At 42.8% G+C, this 16696-nt stretch overlaps 1 protein-coding gene across 1 annotated transcript in view; it reads left to right on the top strand.

The window, feature by feature from the left end:
• CFAP47 (cilia and flagella associated protein 47) overlaps positions 1-16696 on the top strand; it is a gene marked incomplete at both ends in the record, with an annotated part of 486291 nt that overhangs the window by 54752 nt on the left and 414843 nt on the right. The window contains 4 exons of the mRNA XM_079765682.1: positions 630-834; positions 5688-5843; positions 7076-7268; positions 7369-7465. Of these exons, the coding sequence (XP_079621808.1) occupies positions 630-834; positions 5688-5843; positions 7076-7268; positions 7369-7465 (651 nt within the window). The remainder of the gene's footprint in view (positions 1-629; positions 835-5687; positions 5844-7075; positions 7269-7368; positions 7466-16696) is intronic.

The following is a 16696-nucleotide window of genomic DNA, read 5'->3' on the forward strand; positions in this document are numbered from 1 at the left end:
CTAATCCTCAATTATCTTTTATACATTGAACCATATGAAATTGCTGATATTTAACTTTTTAACCTGTACAAGTTTGTTTCATGCGGGCCACACAATCCTTCAAGTTACCATGTTTATTTTTTATGCATTCATCATTTTACTATAGTGTTTTGTTTAGGTCCATTTATTAAATGAATAATTTGTACTTTCTGAGTATAGTAGGTCCTCGGGTTATGTATGTAACTTGATTTTCGCCGTAAGTCAGAACCCACCTACATAAGCACCTACGCCACTCACATGGAGCACTTACACAGCAGTAATGAAGTGAAACAGTAAAAAAAAAATTTGAAAGAAAGATAACAATTCCTGACCTTTACTTGTGGTAAATAAATAATAAACAACATAAAGCACATATATACATACGTCGAAATGACGGAACTTTTTTTTAATAAATAAATGAGAGATGGCGACGTAACCACGAAACAACGCACTTTGAGTCCGACGTAACCCGAGGACTGCCTGTATGTTTCATTATTTAGGGATTTAGCTTTAGTTTAGAACCAATGGTCTAGTGTATTAAATAACTCATGGATGTCATTTGGAAAGCTGAAATAAAATATATTTAAACTTAATTTCCAATTCTATAAAAGGCATATCCCCTATCGCCACTAATCCTACGGGCCAGTTTGTGGTCAAAGATTTGACAACATACAAGGAATGTGCTCCTGTTGCAATGCTTCAATCAGCCTTGACAACCATTCACAATCATAAAGAGTCAGTGCAGGATGCGCTGATAGCCTTTCCCAATGACCGAACTGCAAGTATCAGGCCTGGAGACCAGGAAAAACATTTCAGGTAACATGTTATATTAAAAGCTTGAAATTTTGAAAGAGTCAGTGACCAACAGGATATGCAGAAGTCTTAACCATATACCACTGTAATAAACTAATAATGGTAATCATAATAATGATGATGTTGATGATGATAGTAATAAAATTTATTATCTCTTTTTTTTCCATTAGAGATGGTTGTTGAATGCTACTGTATTTGCATTATCTAACCTTTTATCACCTCTACTCTGTACTTGCCAGGAAGTGACAGGTGTGCCAGATTATTCTTAAAATATGCTGTTGACAATTATAGAATAACTAGTGCCCCAGTGCACGGATTCATGCACATTGAAAGGAAATTAATTAGAAGGTGGCTCGGAGGGTGGGACTGGGTGAGGCAGGCCGGACACACCCTAGAGTCAACTTCCCGTGGTCCCTCCCTGACTGGCCACACCTGGGGTGGCACTGCGGCTCAAAGGGTGTCTGTGGAGTGAGCGGGGTCCCTCTGGCAGGTGGGGTCCCTTTGCATGGCTTGCAGGGATTGGGCTGAAACCAGCTCTCTGATATCCCCTGAGGGGTCCCTGATTGCGAGAGGGCAGTTCTCAGGTGATGCACCCTGCAATCAGGCTCCCTTGTCTCTGGTCCCAGGGTGCATCACCCAAGAACTGCTGCTGCCAAGTCACCACAGCTCGGCAGCTCCTGCATTGAGCATCTGCCCCCTGGTGGTCATTGCACGTCATAGCTACTGGTTGGACAGTGGGACAGTTGCTTAGCCTTTTATATATATAGGTAATAGAAATAACTTTTGGGACTGTATCAAGGCCTCAAAGTCATTAACTTTGTCCAAAAGCTTGAATTTATCTAAGATTTAAAAAAACATTTAAAATTGTGAAAAACCAGTTTTCCTCATTGTTAGCGGCAGCTTCATCATCACCATCATCAATCATTCTCATCCTCATCCTCATCATCACTATCATCATCATCTTTGTTCCATCCCCTCCAAGTCAGGTTTCTAATAACATTTCCCAAATTTAGCTAAAACTTACCTAATTAGGATCATAAGTGATGTTAAACCTCAATTTAAATTTATCCAAGCCTCAAATAAATTACTTCCTTACCAACACTTAGTGAGAATAAACCCAGGCATCCTGACATCTTTATCTAGGCCATTAGATTAGGAATGGTTTTTACACATTTGACACTGAAATGGGTTTCTTTTCTGCCTGCTTATGTGCTGCTACTAGACTATCTAAACTTGATATTATCCCTCCTCTTTCTCTACTTGTCTCTACCTTTGGTGAGGCATTAAGCTCCCTTAATTTTACAGTAATACTATTTGATTTGTAAGCTATAATTGTTTTATTCTTCACAGTTGGAAAATTCTGGGTTTTTATATAGTCTGTTTTACTAATTTATTTTACACTCCCATCCATATCAGCCTTTCTCTCTCTTTTTTATTTGACAAGTACCATAAAACACAGAAGCATAAAAATCACTCAAATTACATTTTAAGTAAATATATATAATAAAAAAGGAAAACCTATTCCTCCTTGTGATTCATTATACTCCATCCCACCCTGAAGAGGTAGCTGCAAGAACGTTTTTTAGTGTGTCTTTTAAATTTTTTCCTATGCTTACATATATCTTTATAGAGATATAATGTGTTAATGTTAACATTTTATTTCTGTCTAAATTATTATTAAGCAGATGATCTAAAAATACCACAATTTTTTTGAAGAAGGCTAGGTATTTCCTATTTATTCCATGACCATAATTATTTTTTTTCAATTCACTGTTTTCCATACTAATAGAAATGCAATTTTTTTTCCAGTTATTTTCTGGCTAGCAATTAGTAACTGTAAGTAATGAAATTTTTCAGTATATTAAATTGTTGATAATTATTGTTCCTGTTTTATTTTTAATGTGCTTTTACATTTTCAAGTTTTCAGAAGAAAATAAGATAGAAATTTTTGTCTAGTTCTTGTTTACTGTAGTATGTCCTGCGATTAGAATAGTGTCAGGCATATAGTGAGCACTCAGTAAATATTTTTAAATAAATAAATCAGTTAAAATGTTTTATTTACATTGTAATTTTTGTCTCCTGTAATTTACACATAAAAAACATCACCTACTCAAAGCTTCAGAGGTATATGTTGAAATTAAGTTTTTAAGGAGCTGATAATCACTGAGATGTATTAATAGCCAGCTCTTTGTCACTTCAGGCATCTATATATATATAAAATCCTAATATGCAAACTGACAGAATGGCAGAACGACCGCTGGAACAACCGGTTGCTATGACATGCAATGACCACTAGGGGGCAGACATTCAACACAGGAGCTGCCCCCAGCCCGCAGGCCCCGACTGGTGGCGGAGGTGGGGGGCGAGACCAGTGAGCGAGTGCCATCAGGACAGCCAAGGCAGGTGCCAGCAGGCCCCTCCCCACCCCTGATCTCCCCACCGGTCATCTCACAGAGGGAGGCGACTGGTGGCAGCGTTGGTGGGTGGGGCTGGCGAGTGGGCAGTACCAGGCCAAGGCGGGTGTGAGCAGGGGCTTGATCACCCCACTGGTTGCCCCACAGATCAGCCGTGATTGCCGGCCAGGCCTAGGGACCCTACCAGTGCACAAATTTCATGCATTACACCTCTAGTTTCCTATAATAGTGTATCCCCAGTGAATAACTAGGGGCTACTGTACTCTTTTCCAAGTCCATCCTTGTTACAGACAGGAACTTCACAAATAGGAATTATTTCTAGGTTCTAAAGGTGGTTAAGGTTCACAGAGCTGAAAGGGAAATTTTAATATCAACTATCTTTGTTTCTCTCTTATTGCTTTACTCTCTTAATGACTTTAACTCAGTTAAAGCAGTCTGACTATAAGTATTGAGGAATTGTTGAAAATAAGGAGAAATATTACATTAAATTTCATTTGACTGTATGATTATAGTAGTTCTCTGAATGCATAATAATCTGGCCACTCTGTGTGTGTGTGTGTGTGTGTGTATGTGTGTGTATTAGAGACCCAGTGCATGAATTCGTGCATGGGTGGGGTCCAGCCAGCCTGGCCAAGGGGAGGGGACATGGGCGGTTGGCCAGCCTTCCTGCTGGTCGAACTCCTGGTCGAGGGGACAATTTGCATATTAGCCTTTTATTATATAGGATATATACTGAGTGGCCAGATTATTATGCATTCAGAGATCATAATAATATGGCCACTCAGTGTATGTACTATATAAAAAGCCAGCAGCCAGAACGCTGTAATGACTGGAATGACTGGTTGCTATGACATCCACTGCGGCCAGCAAACCAGCCCAATCTGGGGTGGGGCTGGTCGGCCAACCTCCTGTGATCCCTCCCCCAGGCCAGCCCCGCTTCCAATTGGCCTCTCCCACCCCATCAAGGGCAGGGTAACTGGTCAACCCCCCCACAGTCCCTCCCCTGGGGAAGCCACACCCTTGATTTTCCCCCACCCCAATAGGGGATGGGGCCAGCCAGCCAACCTCCCGCAGCCCCTCCCCCTGGCTGGCCCAGCCTCCGATGGCCTCCACCACCACAATCGGCCCACAGCCCCTCCCCCAAGCCAGCCCCACCCCCAATTGCCCCCTTACCCCAATAGGGGGCGGGACCTGCCAGCCAACCTCCTGCAGACCCTCCCCCCAGCTGCTGGCCCCTGATTGACCCTCCACACCCCATTTGGGGGCAGGGCCTGCTGGCCCACTGCCCACAGCCCCTTCCCCTGACAACCCCCACCCAGATCAGCCCCCACCACCCTGATTGGCCCACTGCCCACAGCCCCTTTCCCCAGCCAGCTCCGCCCCCATTGGTCCCCCCTCACTCTGATCAGGGGCAAGTATGGCAGCTACTGCCCACAGTCCCTCACCCATTCAGCCCCCCATCCCAATCGGGGGTGGGGCCTGCTGGCTAATCGCCCGCGGCCCCTCTCCCCTGGCCCTGATTGGGCCCCGATCAGGGCCGGGCCAGCCAGACTCCACCCATGCATGAATTCGTGCATTGGGCCTCTAGTAACTAATAATAAAATAGAGCAATGATAATAATATACTGTAATAAAAGCTATGTGAATGTGCTCCCTTGTGTTCTCTCTCTCTCTCTTTCTCTCTCTCTCATAACTGATCTGACAACCAAGAAGGTTACAGTGTGACAGGTGGGGAGCATATGCAGCATGGATACACTGGACAAAGGGGTAATTCACTTCCAGGGCGTGATGGAGTGGGAAGGCTTCAGGTTTCATTGCACTACTCAGAAGAGCCTGAAATTTGAAACTTTTGAATTGTCTATTTCTGGAATTTTCCATTTAATATTTTTGGACCATGGTTAACTGAAACTGTGGAAAGTGAAACCATGGATAAGGGCAGCCTGCTGTAATGGGTTCATACTTAATGACTTAATTATTAAGGATGAGAATCTGCTTAATAAAATTTGCTAAGAAGTGAGGTAGATCAAGGCCAGAAGATATGAATAATTGTACTTTTTGTTTTTTTGTGTGCAAAATATGTGGTGGGTAAAAAGGAAAAGCATGAACCCAGTTAGTGAATATGAAATATAACACTAATAAGATTCATATCTGCTCCTGTCTGTAATCTAGAATTATCCAAATTGCTTACTTGACTAATTTCCCAAGAGTGGGTTCAGCGTAAGGGCCGTTACATTTTCTATGATTTGGTTAAGAAGGATATTATAAATATTATCGTAGTTCTCTGTGTAATAATGACTTGGTATATAATAGGATATGAGGTAAAGGACTAGAATCTGTCCTATTCACCATTTTATGCCTAATCCATGGTATAGGTGCCACTCAGTAAATACTGATCAAATAAATGCATATATGAAAATATTAACACGACTTGCTCATATTGTAGGACGATTTTCACAAAGGTTCCAAGGCATAACTATGTGGATACTGAGTTTACATATACTGATTCTGAAGTACTAGAGAAGAAAGCACATGAAGACTATTATAAAAAGTACATTGACTCTTTAAGGAATGCACGCCTGCAGAAAAAAGCAGGGAAGAGGTAAAGTTCACTTCCTCAAGCAATAGATTGTGATGCCTATAGACCCAGATTTTTTTCTTTACTCCTTAGTTTCTCTTTAGTGTTTTAAATTAACTTTTCATTTATGAAAAGAGTAAAACCTTGAACTACTTTAACTGCAATGACTTACTTTCTCACCTTTGATTTGGGAGTATCTGGTGTGGGTCTCCCCAACAGCAGATCCTAAAACAGGGATGCCAGCACATGAGCTTTTCAGAGAGTGTTCTTTTAGGAGAAATGTGTACAGTGTGAGAAAGGCAGGCTAGGGCAAGGGAGGGAACTGAAGACTGGTGTGTTTCAAATAGTTTAAACTCAGCCTGGTGCCTGGGGTCTGTTGAACATCCTATATAATAAAGAGGTAATATGCAAATTGACCATCACTCCAACACACAAGATGGCTGCTCCCATGTGGACACAAGATGGTCGCCACAATATGGCCGGCAGAGGAGGGCAGTTGTGGGCGATCAGGCAAACAGAGGAGGGCAGTTAGGAGGGACCAGGCCTGCAAGGGAGGGCAGTTAGGGGTGACTGGGCTGGCAGAGGAGAGCAGTTAGGGGTGACCAGGCCTGCAGGGGAGGGAAGTTAGGGGTGACCAGGCCGGCAGGGTAGGGCAGTTAGGGTCAATTGGGCCAGTAGGGGAGCAGTTAGGCATCAATCAGGCTGGCAGCAGAGTGGTTAGGGGGTGATCAGGCTGGCAGGCAGAAGCGGTTAGGGGCAATCAGGCAGGCAGGTAGGCGAGCAATTGGGAGCCAGCAGTTCTGGATTGTGAGAGGGATGTCTGACTTCCCGTTTAGGCCCAATCCCACCTGGATTGGGCCTAAATGGGCAGTCGGACATCCCTCAAGGTGTTCCAGATTGGAGAGGGTGCAGGCTGGGCTGAGGGACACACACACACACCCATGTATGAATTTTGTGCACCAGGCCTCTAGTAAATTATAAAACATAGTTCTTCCTGCCTTAAGCCAAAGCAGCTTGCTTTTGTGCTTCATATCAATCATTGACTGTCAGCTATTCCTGGGTGTGGTGGGATGAGCATAACTTCTTTGGAGAGGTGTTTGAGAGTGGGGTCTCCTCAGCAGAGGGAATTTTTATACAGATTAATACATCATTCTGCTTCAGTGAGGCAGCAATAACATGTAATAGGAGGAAAATTTGAGTTTACAGATGTAGTTTCCAAAAGACTTGGCCTCAATTTGTTGTTATTATGATTTCAGCAAGGAAGATGTGTATACATATGATGATCTAGACATAGGATTATGTCCAGCTTCAGGTATGAAGTCACCTGCACTCTTACAATCAGATTTGGAAGTAGTGGTCCCACCTTTAATACAATGTGAGGTCAAACCTTACCAACCGCTATGTACCAGGAATATGGAATCCAAAGAAGCAAAGGCTCTAGGAAGAAAGGCATGTGCAATATTGTACTTTTGATTATGCCATAAGAATTCTTAAATTACTTTTTGCTAATATTGAACAATTAATTTTGGAATAATTTGATTTTTCACAGGTCCTCAAAGTCCTTAAATCTCACCCATCCACACTTTCTGAAAAACGTGATTGCAAATTAATTTTGACACCAAAGCAAATTCATCAAGTAATCGTTGGTAAGAATTTATAAATACCTACTAATGTCTTTGTTTAACAGATGTATTCAAGTACAATTAATATTCCATAAAATTTACCAGTTTAAAGTATGCAAGTCAATGAATTTTAGTAAATTTACAGGGTTATGCAATCATCATCACAACCCAATTTTAGAATGCTGCCATCACCCTCACAAAATTAGCCAGTTACTCCCTATTCCCAGCCCTAGCCCCAGACAACCACTGATAAACTTTCTATCTCTAGATTTGCCTGTTATAAATATTTTGTATAAAATGAATAATACAATGTGTTCTCTTTTATATTGTTTCTTTTACTTAGCTAATGTTTTTGAGGTTCATCTATGTGGTAGTGGGTATACATTTTTTAAAAAAATCCTCACTGGAGGATAGTTTTCCATTGATTTTTAGAGAGAGTGGGAGAGGGAAAGACAGAAAGAAATAGCGATGTGAGAGAAACTCATCGATTGGTTGCCTTCTGCATTCACCCCAACCAAGGCCCGGGCTGAGGAGGAGCCTGCAACCGAGGTACATGCCCTTGACTGAACTCTAACTGGGGACCCTTCAGTCTGCAGGCCAACACTCTATCCACTGAGCCATACTGACTATAGCATAGGTATACATTTAAAAAATATATCTAAATAGTATCTAATTTTGCCCTGGCCAGATTGGCTCAGTGTTTGGAATGTTGGCCCTCTGACTGAAGGGTTCCGGGTTCTATTCTGGTCAAGGACACATACCTTGGTTGCAGGCTCAATCCCTAGCCCTGGTCGGGGAAGTACGGGAGGCAACCAGTCAATGTGCCTCTCTCACATCTATGTTTCTCTCTCTCTGTCTCTACCCCTCCCTTCCACTCTATCTAAAAATCAATTAAAAAAATCATCAGGTGAGGATTAACAAAAAATTAAAAAATTTAATAGTATCTCATTTTATCAAAATGCCATATTTTATTTATCCATTTACCATTTGATGGACATTGACCTGTTTCCAATTTGAGGCTATTGTGAATAATGCTGCTATAAACATTCACATACAATTCTCACCCGAGGATATTTTTTTCCATTGATTTTTGGAGAGAGTGGAAGGGAGGGAGAGAGAGGGGAGGAGGGAGGGAGAGAGAGAGAGAGAGAGAGAGAGAGAGAGAGAGAGAGAGAGAGAGAGAGAAGGGAGAGAGAGCGAGAAAGACAGATGTGATAGAGACACATCTATTGGTTGTCTCCTTCATGCCCTGATTGGGGCCAGGGATCAAACCTGCAACCCAGATATGTGCCCTTGATCAGAAATTTAACCCACACCCCTTGGGTCCACAGGCCGACACTCTGACCACTAAGACACACAGGCTGTTTTCATTTCTGTTGATTAGATTCCTAGGAGTGGAATTACTGGGTTGTATGGTAAGTTTATGTCTAACTTAAAAAACTACCAAAAATTTTTCTAAAATGACCTCACCAAATCTGAGTGGCCAGATTATTATGATCTCTGAACGCATAATAATCTGGCCACTCAGTGTATATCCTATATAATAAAAGGCTAATATGCAAATTGTCCCCTCGACCAGGAGTTCGACCAGCAGGCAAGCCAGCCAACCGCCTATGTCCCCTCCCCCTGGCCAGGCTGGCTGGACCCCACCCATGCACGAATTCATGCACTGGGTCTCTAATACACACACACACACACACACACACACACACACACACACACACACAGAGTGGCCAGATTATTATGCGTTCAGAGATCATAATAATCTATCTGGCCACTCAGTGTATAGTCCCAACAACAATGTATTTTGACAACATCTCTAATCATGAGTTAGGAAACAAGTGACAACTCCTTAACCTTGCAGAGATGTTACACTGTGCCCTTCCCTAGATAATTTTCACCAAGCCTGTTAAAGGATGATTACAGTTAAAGAAATAATGACTATAGTGGTCCAAAGAGGGAATTCCCATTTCCTTCTATGCAGGCTTAGGGTGGCCCTGAGATTCGGGCAGAGGATGATTAATTGGAATGGATGTGCTGCCTCCCTCTAGGGAAAATACAGCACAAAAATACCAAATACCAACTCTGATATTATCCAGATTAAAGGAGACATCAAAAGATGTACAAGGTCAGAGGCAAAGCAGTGCTTCCATTTTGTGCCATGCATGTAGATAGGTATTGGGCATTATAGTCCCATGAGTTTACCTTTTACTATTGGGTGGTAAATGCTCTGTGTCTTCCAAATTGGTGACCGACTTGTCAGATGATCAGATCTATTCAAATGCAAAAGGAGCAAAGTTAGAGATTACAGTGTCCACTGCCTGTTCTACAACTCCTCCACCAACTTCTCTCCCTTCTTCACCTGGTGTCCTGGGCATTTTAATAATGGCCCTCTGGGGCAGGGCCCCTGTCTGAGTTTACAAGGTCAGCAACTCTGATGATGGGAATTTTAAATCAGTTGGAGGAAGCATGTATGGGGGAGGCAGTTTATGAAATCAGCAAGGAGATGTAGGGGAGGAAAATTTTTTCTTCTACACTTTTGAGTTCTTTAGCTGGTTTAATAATTTAATTGACTGAAGACAGATTAATAGAAAAACAAATTTAGTTTCATACATATGGGAGCACCATCCTATATAATAAAAGGCTAATTTGCAAATAGACTGAACAGTGGTACAATCAAACAACCGGTTGCTATGATGTGCGTTGACCACCAGTGGGTATGCGCGGAACATGGTGGGTGTTGGCCGTGGTGGGATGGTGGAGCAGGTGAGCGGGGGTGCCAGATCAAGGCGGGGCGCTGGTTGCTATCATCAGGGCGAGCCTCTGGCGGTTACTGAAAATTCTTTGCTCCCACGTGCTGCAGTCCTGCCTGGCGCTTACATCTTGCGGCAGGTGCTGGTCCCACTTGCACCTGATGCTGGTCCTGATTGCTCGGCACCATCAGCATGTACGAGAGGTGGCTGCTGGCCCTGATTGTCCCTCAGGGCTTCTCCATCTTTCCCTGCTCCTGAGGGCGATTGGGGCCAGCAGCTGCCTCTCGTACCTGCTGTCGGCAACGGCCCTGCTCACACCCACTGCTGGTGCCGGAGCCGCCACTTGCACCCACTGCCGGCACTAGTGCTGGCCCTACTCCCACTCACACCCACAGCTGGCGCTGGAGCTGCCGCTTGCACCCACTGCTGGCACACGGCACCAGTCCTGATCGCTCAGTGCTGTCAGCGGGTGTGAGCGGCAGCTGCCAGCCCCTATTGCCCCTGAGGGCTTCTCTATCTCTCCCTGCTCCTGAGGGGTGATCGGGGCAGCAACCACTGCTCACACCCACTGATGGCTCTGACCCCGCTAGCACCTGCTGCTGGCGCCAGCAGCAATCACTCCTCGCTGTCACGGGTGCAAGCGGGGCTGTCAGAGCGTGGGAGCAGCAGCAGCGGGAGCATGGGTGCCAGCAGACAGGGCAGGAGGCCGTGTTGGGAGGGGCTGGGTGGGGGCGGGGGCATGGAGGATGGGCCAAGATCTGCCCCTGTGCCCACCGCAGCCTCACGGCCCACAGTTCCCTTCAAGGCCCCTAGTAAAATATGAAACCCAAGGAAAAGTCAGACAGTTGAGGCTTATATGCTGTCCTGAGCCGCGGAATGGGTTAGGAGCCTGGAGCTTCAAAGGAGAGGAGGGTAATGCACAGGACCAGAAGAGCAGATGTTTGCCCCACTACACAGGTCATTCAGATAAGTTATCTCTGGTAATAGCTCTTTCTCTGAGCCACAGACCCCTAAGTTCTTTTAGGTAGTCAAGAGAGAAGTAAAAGTTTCTCTTGAGTCTGCAGGGTCTTAATTGCCTTCAGCTCAAAGTAATCCACATGCTAATGTGACATTTTGGGGTCAATTATTCTGTTTCTCTTCAAGGCTCACTCACATTTATACCTCAAGGTTGCTTTTCCAGCCTATGCACAGAACAGGGAGTGGTACTCACAGAAGACATTTTAGTTAAAGAAAATTTTGCTCTATAGTTATCATATTTTTAAAAATTGAAATGACTGTCAAGAGATTCAATAGAGGATATAGAGATTAATTGAGTCAATTAGTGAAAACTATTATAGTTTGTTTCATCAGCATATTTCCAGTCATTTTGGTTTTACGCTACCATTTATTGATGCATTATTAGCCAGTCATTGTGTTGAATAATTTACAAACAGGATCTCATTTAATCTTTTAAGTAACATAAGTAACTTATGAGGTACATAATTTTATTTCCATTTTAGAGGTGAGTAAAGAAAAGCCCAGAGGTGAAACACTTTGATCAAATTGCTCAAATATTGAGGGGAGGGAGGGGATTTGCCACATTTTCTGTCTTGATTTCTCTTCTCATTTTTTTTATCCTTTCCCAAGGATATGTTTTATTGATTTTAGAGAGAGAGAGGAAGGGAGGGAGAGAGAGAGTGATAGAAACATTGATTGGTTGCCGCCCGTATACACCCCAACCAGGGATTGAACCTGCAACCTATGTATGAGTCCTGACCGGGAATCAAACCTGCAACCTTTCTCTATATGGGACGGAGCTCCAAACAGTTGAGTCACCTAGTCAGGGTTCATTCCTTTTTCACAATCAATGTTTTTCTCTACAGTATATTTCTCAGCTTTTTCTTTTTTTCTTTTTTTTTTTTTACCAACTTCCTTTTTCTCTACCTCATAGTATGTTAAATCGTAATATACAATTTTGCATTTGTTTTCATAAAATATATGTCTGCATTTTTGCTTTTTTTTTTATTTTTGTCTATCTTTGTTTTGCCATTAGAGTAATATTGGCCTCCTAAACAGAGTTGGGAAAGTTAGGATGTGTTCTTTCCTCTACTATATTCTAAAAGAGTTTGAGGAGCATTCTTTATGCATTAGACTTCTTCAGAGAGACCATCTGAGTAAGATTTCATTTTCAGATGATGTTTAATTACAAATTCAATTTCTTTAATAGTTGTAGGACTATTCAGATAATCTATGTCATTTTAGGAGAGTTTTGGTAGTGTGTGTATTTTTTGTTGTTTTGTTGTAGAACTGATCCCTTCCAACTAAGATTTCATGTTTTTATGTATAGAGTTATTTGTAGCATTCACAAATTATCCTTTTAATGTTTAAGTCAGCAGCATCTGTAATGATAGAGTGCATGTTACCTTTATAATATTGGAAATGTATGTCTTCCTTCTTATTTTTCTTTTTCAGTCTTGGTAGTCTAGGTTTATCAATTTTATTGTTCTTTTCAAAGAACCGGCATTTGTTTCATTGATTTTTCTCCATAAGTTTTCTGTTTTTAATTTCAGTGACTTCTTCTCTTGTATTTATCATTTCCTCCTATTTGCTTTGGATTTTTATTTGGGTTGTATTGCTTCTAGTTTCTTGATTTAGACTATTTTTTCCCATAATATAGTAATTTAGTACTATAAATTTCTTACTAAGCAGTACTTTAGCTACATCCCACATATTCTTACATATTTTTAATTTCTTTCACTTCATTATTACCTAATTTCCATTGAAACATTAACTTTGGCTCATTGGTTATTTAGAAGTGTGTTATTTATATTCTAAGATTTTTCTGTTTTCTTTCTAGTACTGTTTTCTAGTTTGATTCTATTTGGTCAGAGTACACACATGTATGGATTCAATTATTTTAAATTTTTGAAGATTTGTTAAGTTTGACCCTGGATGTGTTCTCTCTTATTGAGGTTCATGTGGCTTGAAAATAAGTTGTATCCTGCTGAAGGTTCTTTAAATGTCAATTAGGTTCCTATTAGTTAATGGTATTGTTAGGAAACTAGGTAGAGCTAGGGGGAAAACCATTAGAAAGGTTTATAGAATCACCCAGTATTCATACAGGCCAGGAGTAGTGACTGAAAGTTCCCACCTGGCAAACTGGACAAGATAAACAAACCTTATAATTGATAGGACATTGGGGCAGAATACTCAGAAGTTCTTATCTCAGTAGTGGAGATTAATTATTACTATTCAGAGTACTACTCTGGACTCAGGTAACTTTCATAAAAGCAAGACTAGGAAGGATCTATCAGTTTCAAAGTAACTTCCAGAACAAAGCTCAAGAATATTTATAGGAATACAAAACATATCTAGCACATAATGTGGTAAATACTATATTTGACATCCAAACAAAGACTACTAGGCATGAGGCAAAACAACCCCTAATAAGGAGAATAGTGCATCAATTAAACCTACCCAATACTGATACATATGTTAGAGTTGTCAGACAGGGACATTAAAGGGTTTTTATAATTATCTTCCACATATTAAGATGATTATTTAGAGACATAGAAGACATGAAAAAATGATCCATATGATCTGTAGGTTCAACAAAATTCCAGTCAAAGCTCCATTAGTATCTGTTGTAGAAATTGACAGGTTCATTTTAAAATTCACTTGGATGCTGAAACCGGTTTAGCTCAGTGGATAGAGCATCATTCTGCGGACTGGAAGGTCCCAGGTTCGATTCTGGTCAAGGGCATGTACGTTGGTTGCGGGCACATCCCCCGGTGGGGGGTGTGCAGGAGGCAGCTGGTCGATGTCTCTCTCTCATTGATGTTTCTAGCTCTCTGTCCCTCTCCCTTCCTCTCTGTGAAAAATCAATAAAATATATTTTAAAAAATAATAAAATAAAATTCACTTGGAAATGCAAAAGAATTATAATAGTCAAAATGATTGTGAGGCGAAAGTGATAACAACTACACTATGGAAACATGGTAATATTCAAAACAACTGTGAAATAGGAAAACAAGTTGGAGATAAAACAGTACCTGGTTTAAAGATTAATTACAAAGCTACAGTAAGGAAAACAGTGTGATACTGGCATAAATATAGATACATAGACCAATGAAACATAAGTGAGTGTTCAGAAATAGACCTACACATATTAGACAACTGAATTTTGACAAAGGAACAAAAGCAATGAAGTATAGAAAGGATAGTCTTTTTAATCAGAAGTGCTGGAACTTATGAGTCACACACTAAAAAAATAAAAACTCAGAACTAGAGTTTGTATCTATGTGTTACATCATATACCAAAACTAAGTAAAAATAGATCATAATCTATGTGCTTCCTTATAGAAGGAAGCATAGGAAAAAATATCTGTGATCATGGGGAAAGCAAAATGTCTCAGATAAGGCACAAAAACACGATCCATGAAAGAAAAAAATGGATAAATAAGGATTGATCAACGTTAAATACATCTGCTCTTCAAAAGATACTAATAAGAGGATAAAAACAAACCATTGATTGAGAGAAAATTTTGCAAATTATATATCTGATGAAAGAATTGCAACCAGAATGTATATAAAAGTTTTGAGACTCAATTTTGAGAAAACAAAAAACCCAATTAAAAATGGGCAAAGAGTTTGAATAGATAGTTCATTAATGAAAATCTACAGCTGACAAGTAGGAACATAGAATGATGCACAACATTGTTGGTTGTTAGGGAAACAAAATAAAACCACAGTGAGATAAATCTATTGGAATGGCTTAAGTTAAAAGAAAAAAGCTCACCATTTCAGTTGTTGCTGGAGATATGAGGGAATTGGACTTTTATAGTATACTAGAGGCCCAGTGCACGAAATTCGTGCATGGGGGGGGTGTCCCTCAGCCCAGCCTGCACCCTCTCCAATCTGGGACCCCTCGAGGGATGTCTGACTGCCTGTTTAGGCCCGGTCCCGGTAGGATTGGGCCTAAACGGGCAGTCGGACATCCCTCTCACAATCCAGGACTGCTGGCTCCCAACTGCTTGCCTGCCTGCCTTCCTGATTGCCCCTAACCGCTTCTGCCTGCCAGCCTGATCACCCCCTAACCACTCCCCTGCCAGCCTGTTTGCTCCTAACTGCCCTCCCCTGCAGGCATGGTCACCCCTAACTGCCCTCCCCTGCAGGCCTGGTCCCCCCCAAGTGCTCTCCCCTACAGGCCTGGGTCCCCCCAAACTGCCCTTCCCTGCAGGCCCGGTCACCCCCAACTTCCCTCCTCTGCTGGCCTGGTCACCCCTAACTGCCCTCCCCTGCTGGCCTGATTGCCCACAACTGCCCTCCCTTGCAGTCCTGGTCTCTCCCAACTGCCCTCCCCTGCTGTCCATCTTGTGGTGGCCATTTTGTGTCCACATGGGGGCAGGTTCTTTGACCACATAGGGGCAACCATCTTGTGTGTTGGAGTGATGGTCAATTTGCATATTACTCTTTTATTAGTTAGGATAGAGGCCTGGTACATGGGTGGGAGCTGGCTGGTTTGCCCTGAAGGGTGTCCCGGATCAGGGCAGGGGTTCCCTTGGGGTGTGGGGTGGCCTGGGCGAGGGGCCTCTGGTGGTTTGCAGGCTGGCCATGCCCCCCGGTGACCCAAGCGGAGGTCCTGGTATCTGTGATTTATTTATCTTCTACAATTGAAACTTTGTAGCCTTGAGCGGAGCCAAGCCTCCTGCTTGCTCTGTGGCCGCAGCCATTTTTGTTGGAATTTATCTTCTATAATTGAAACTTTGTAGCTTGGAGGGGAGGCCAAGGCAGGCCAGGGCTGCAGAAGCTTGGCTTCCTCCATTGCCGGGGGTAACTCAAGCCTCCTGCTCTCTCCAGCTCCGTGGCTGCCACCATTTTTGTTGGGATTTATTTATCTTCTATAATTGAAACTTTGTAGCCTTGATTGGAGGCCTGGGGTGGCCAGGGTGTGCGGAAAGCGTGGCTTCCTCCATCGCTGGGGAAACCCAAGCCAACCTCATGCTCTCTCTCTGGCTGCAGCCATCTTGGTTGGGTTAATTTGCATACTCGCTCCTGATTGGCTGGTGGTCATGTCTTGTGGGTGTAGTGGAGTGATGGTTAATTTGTATATTACTCTTTTATTAGATAGGACTAGTGGCTCCGTGCACAAAATTCGTGCACATTAAAAGGGAATTAATTAGAGGAATTATGTTAATATTACTATTTGTCCTTTCTCTATAATAGAAGTGTCTGGCCAGCCCCACCCCCATTGGGCAACACCAAGACCCTGCCGGCCCCACCCCCATCAAGTTCTGCAGGGTGGTGGATGCAGCCTCACATTTCGGCACCAGGGCGGGGGGCATGGCCTCAGGTCCCCCAGCACCGGGGAGGGGGGAGCAGCCTCAGGTCCCCTGGACCTGGCCTGCACCATGCAGCCTCACCCATACCCGCCGTGCTGCGGGACTCATCAATGCACCTCCTGGTGACCGGTTGTTTGGTCGTTACGAATGAAAATAAAGTCATGCATTTAAGCATGCACATT

This window comes from Cnephaeus nilssonii (genome assembly GCF_951640355.1).
Source record: "Cnephaeus nilssonii genome assembly, chromosome: X".
Taxonomy (NCBI): domain Eukaryota; kingdom Metazoa; phylum Chordata; class Mammalia; order Chiroptera; family Vespertilionidae; genus Cnephaeus; species Cnephaeus nilssonii.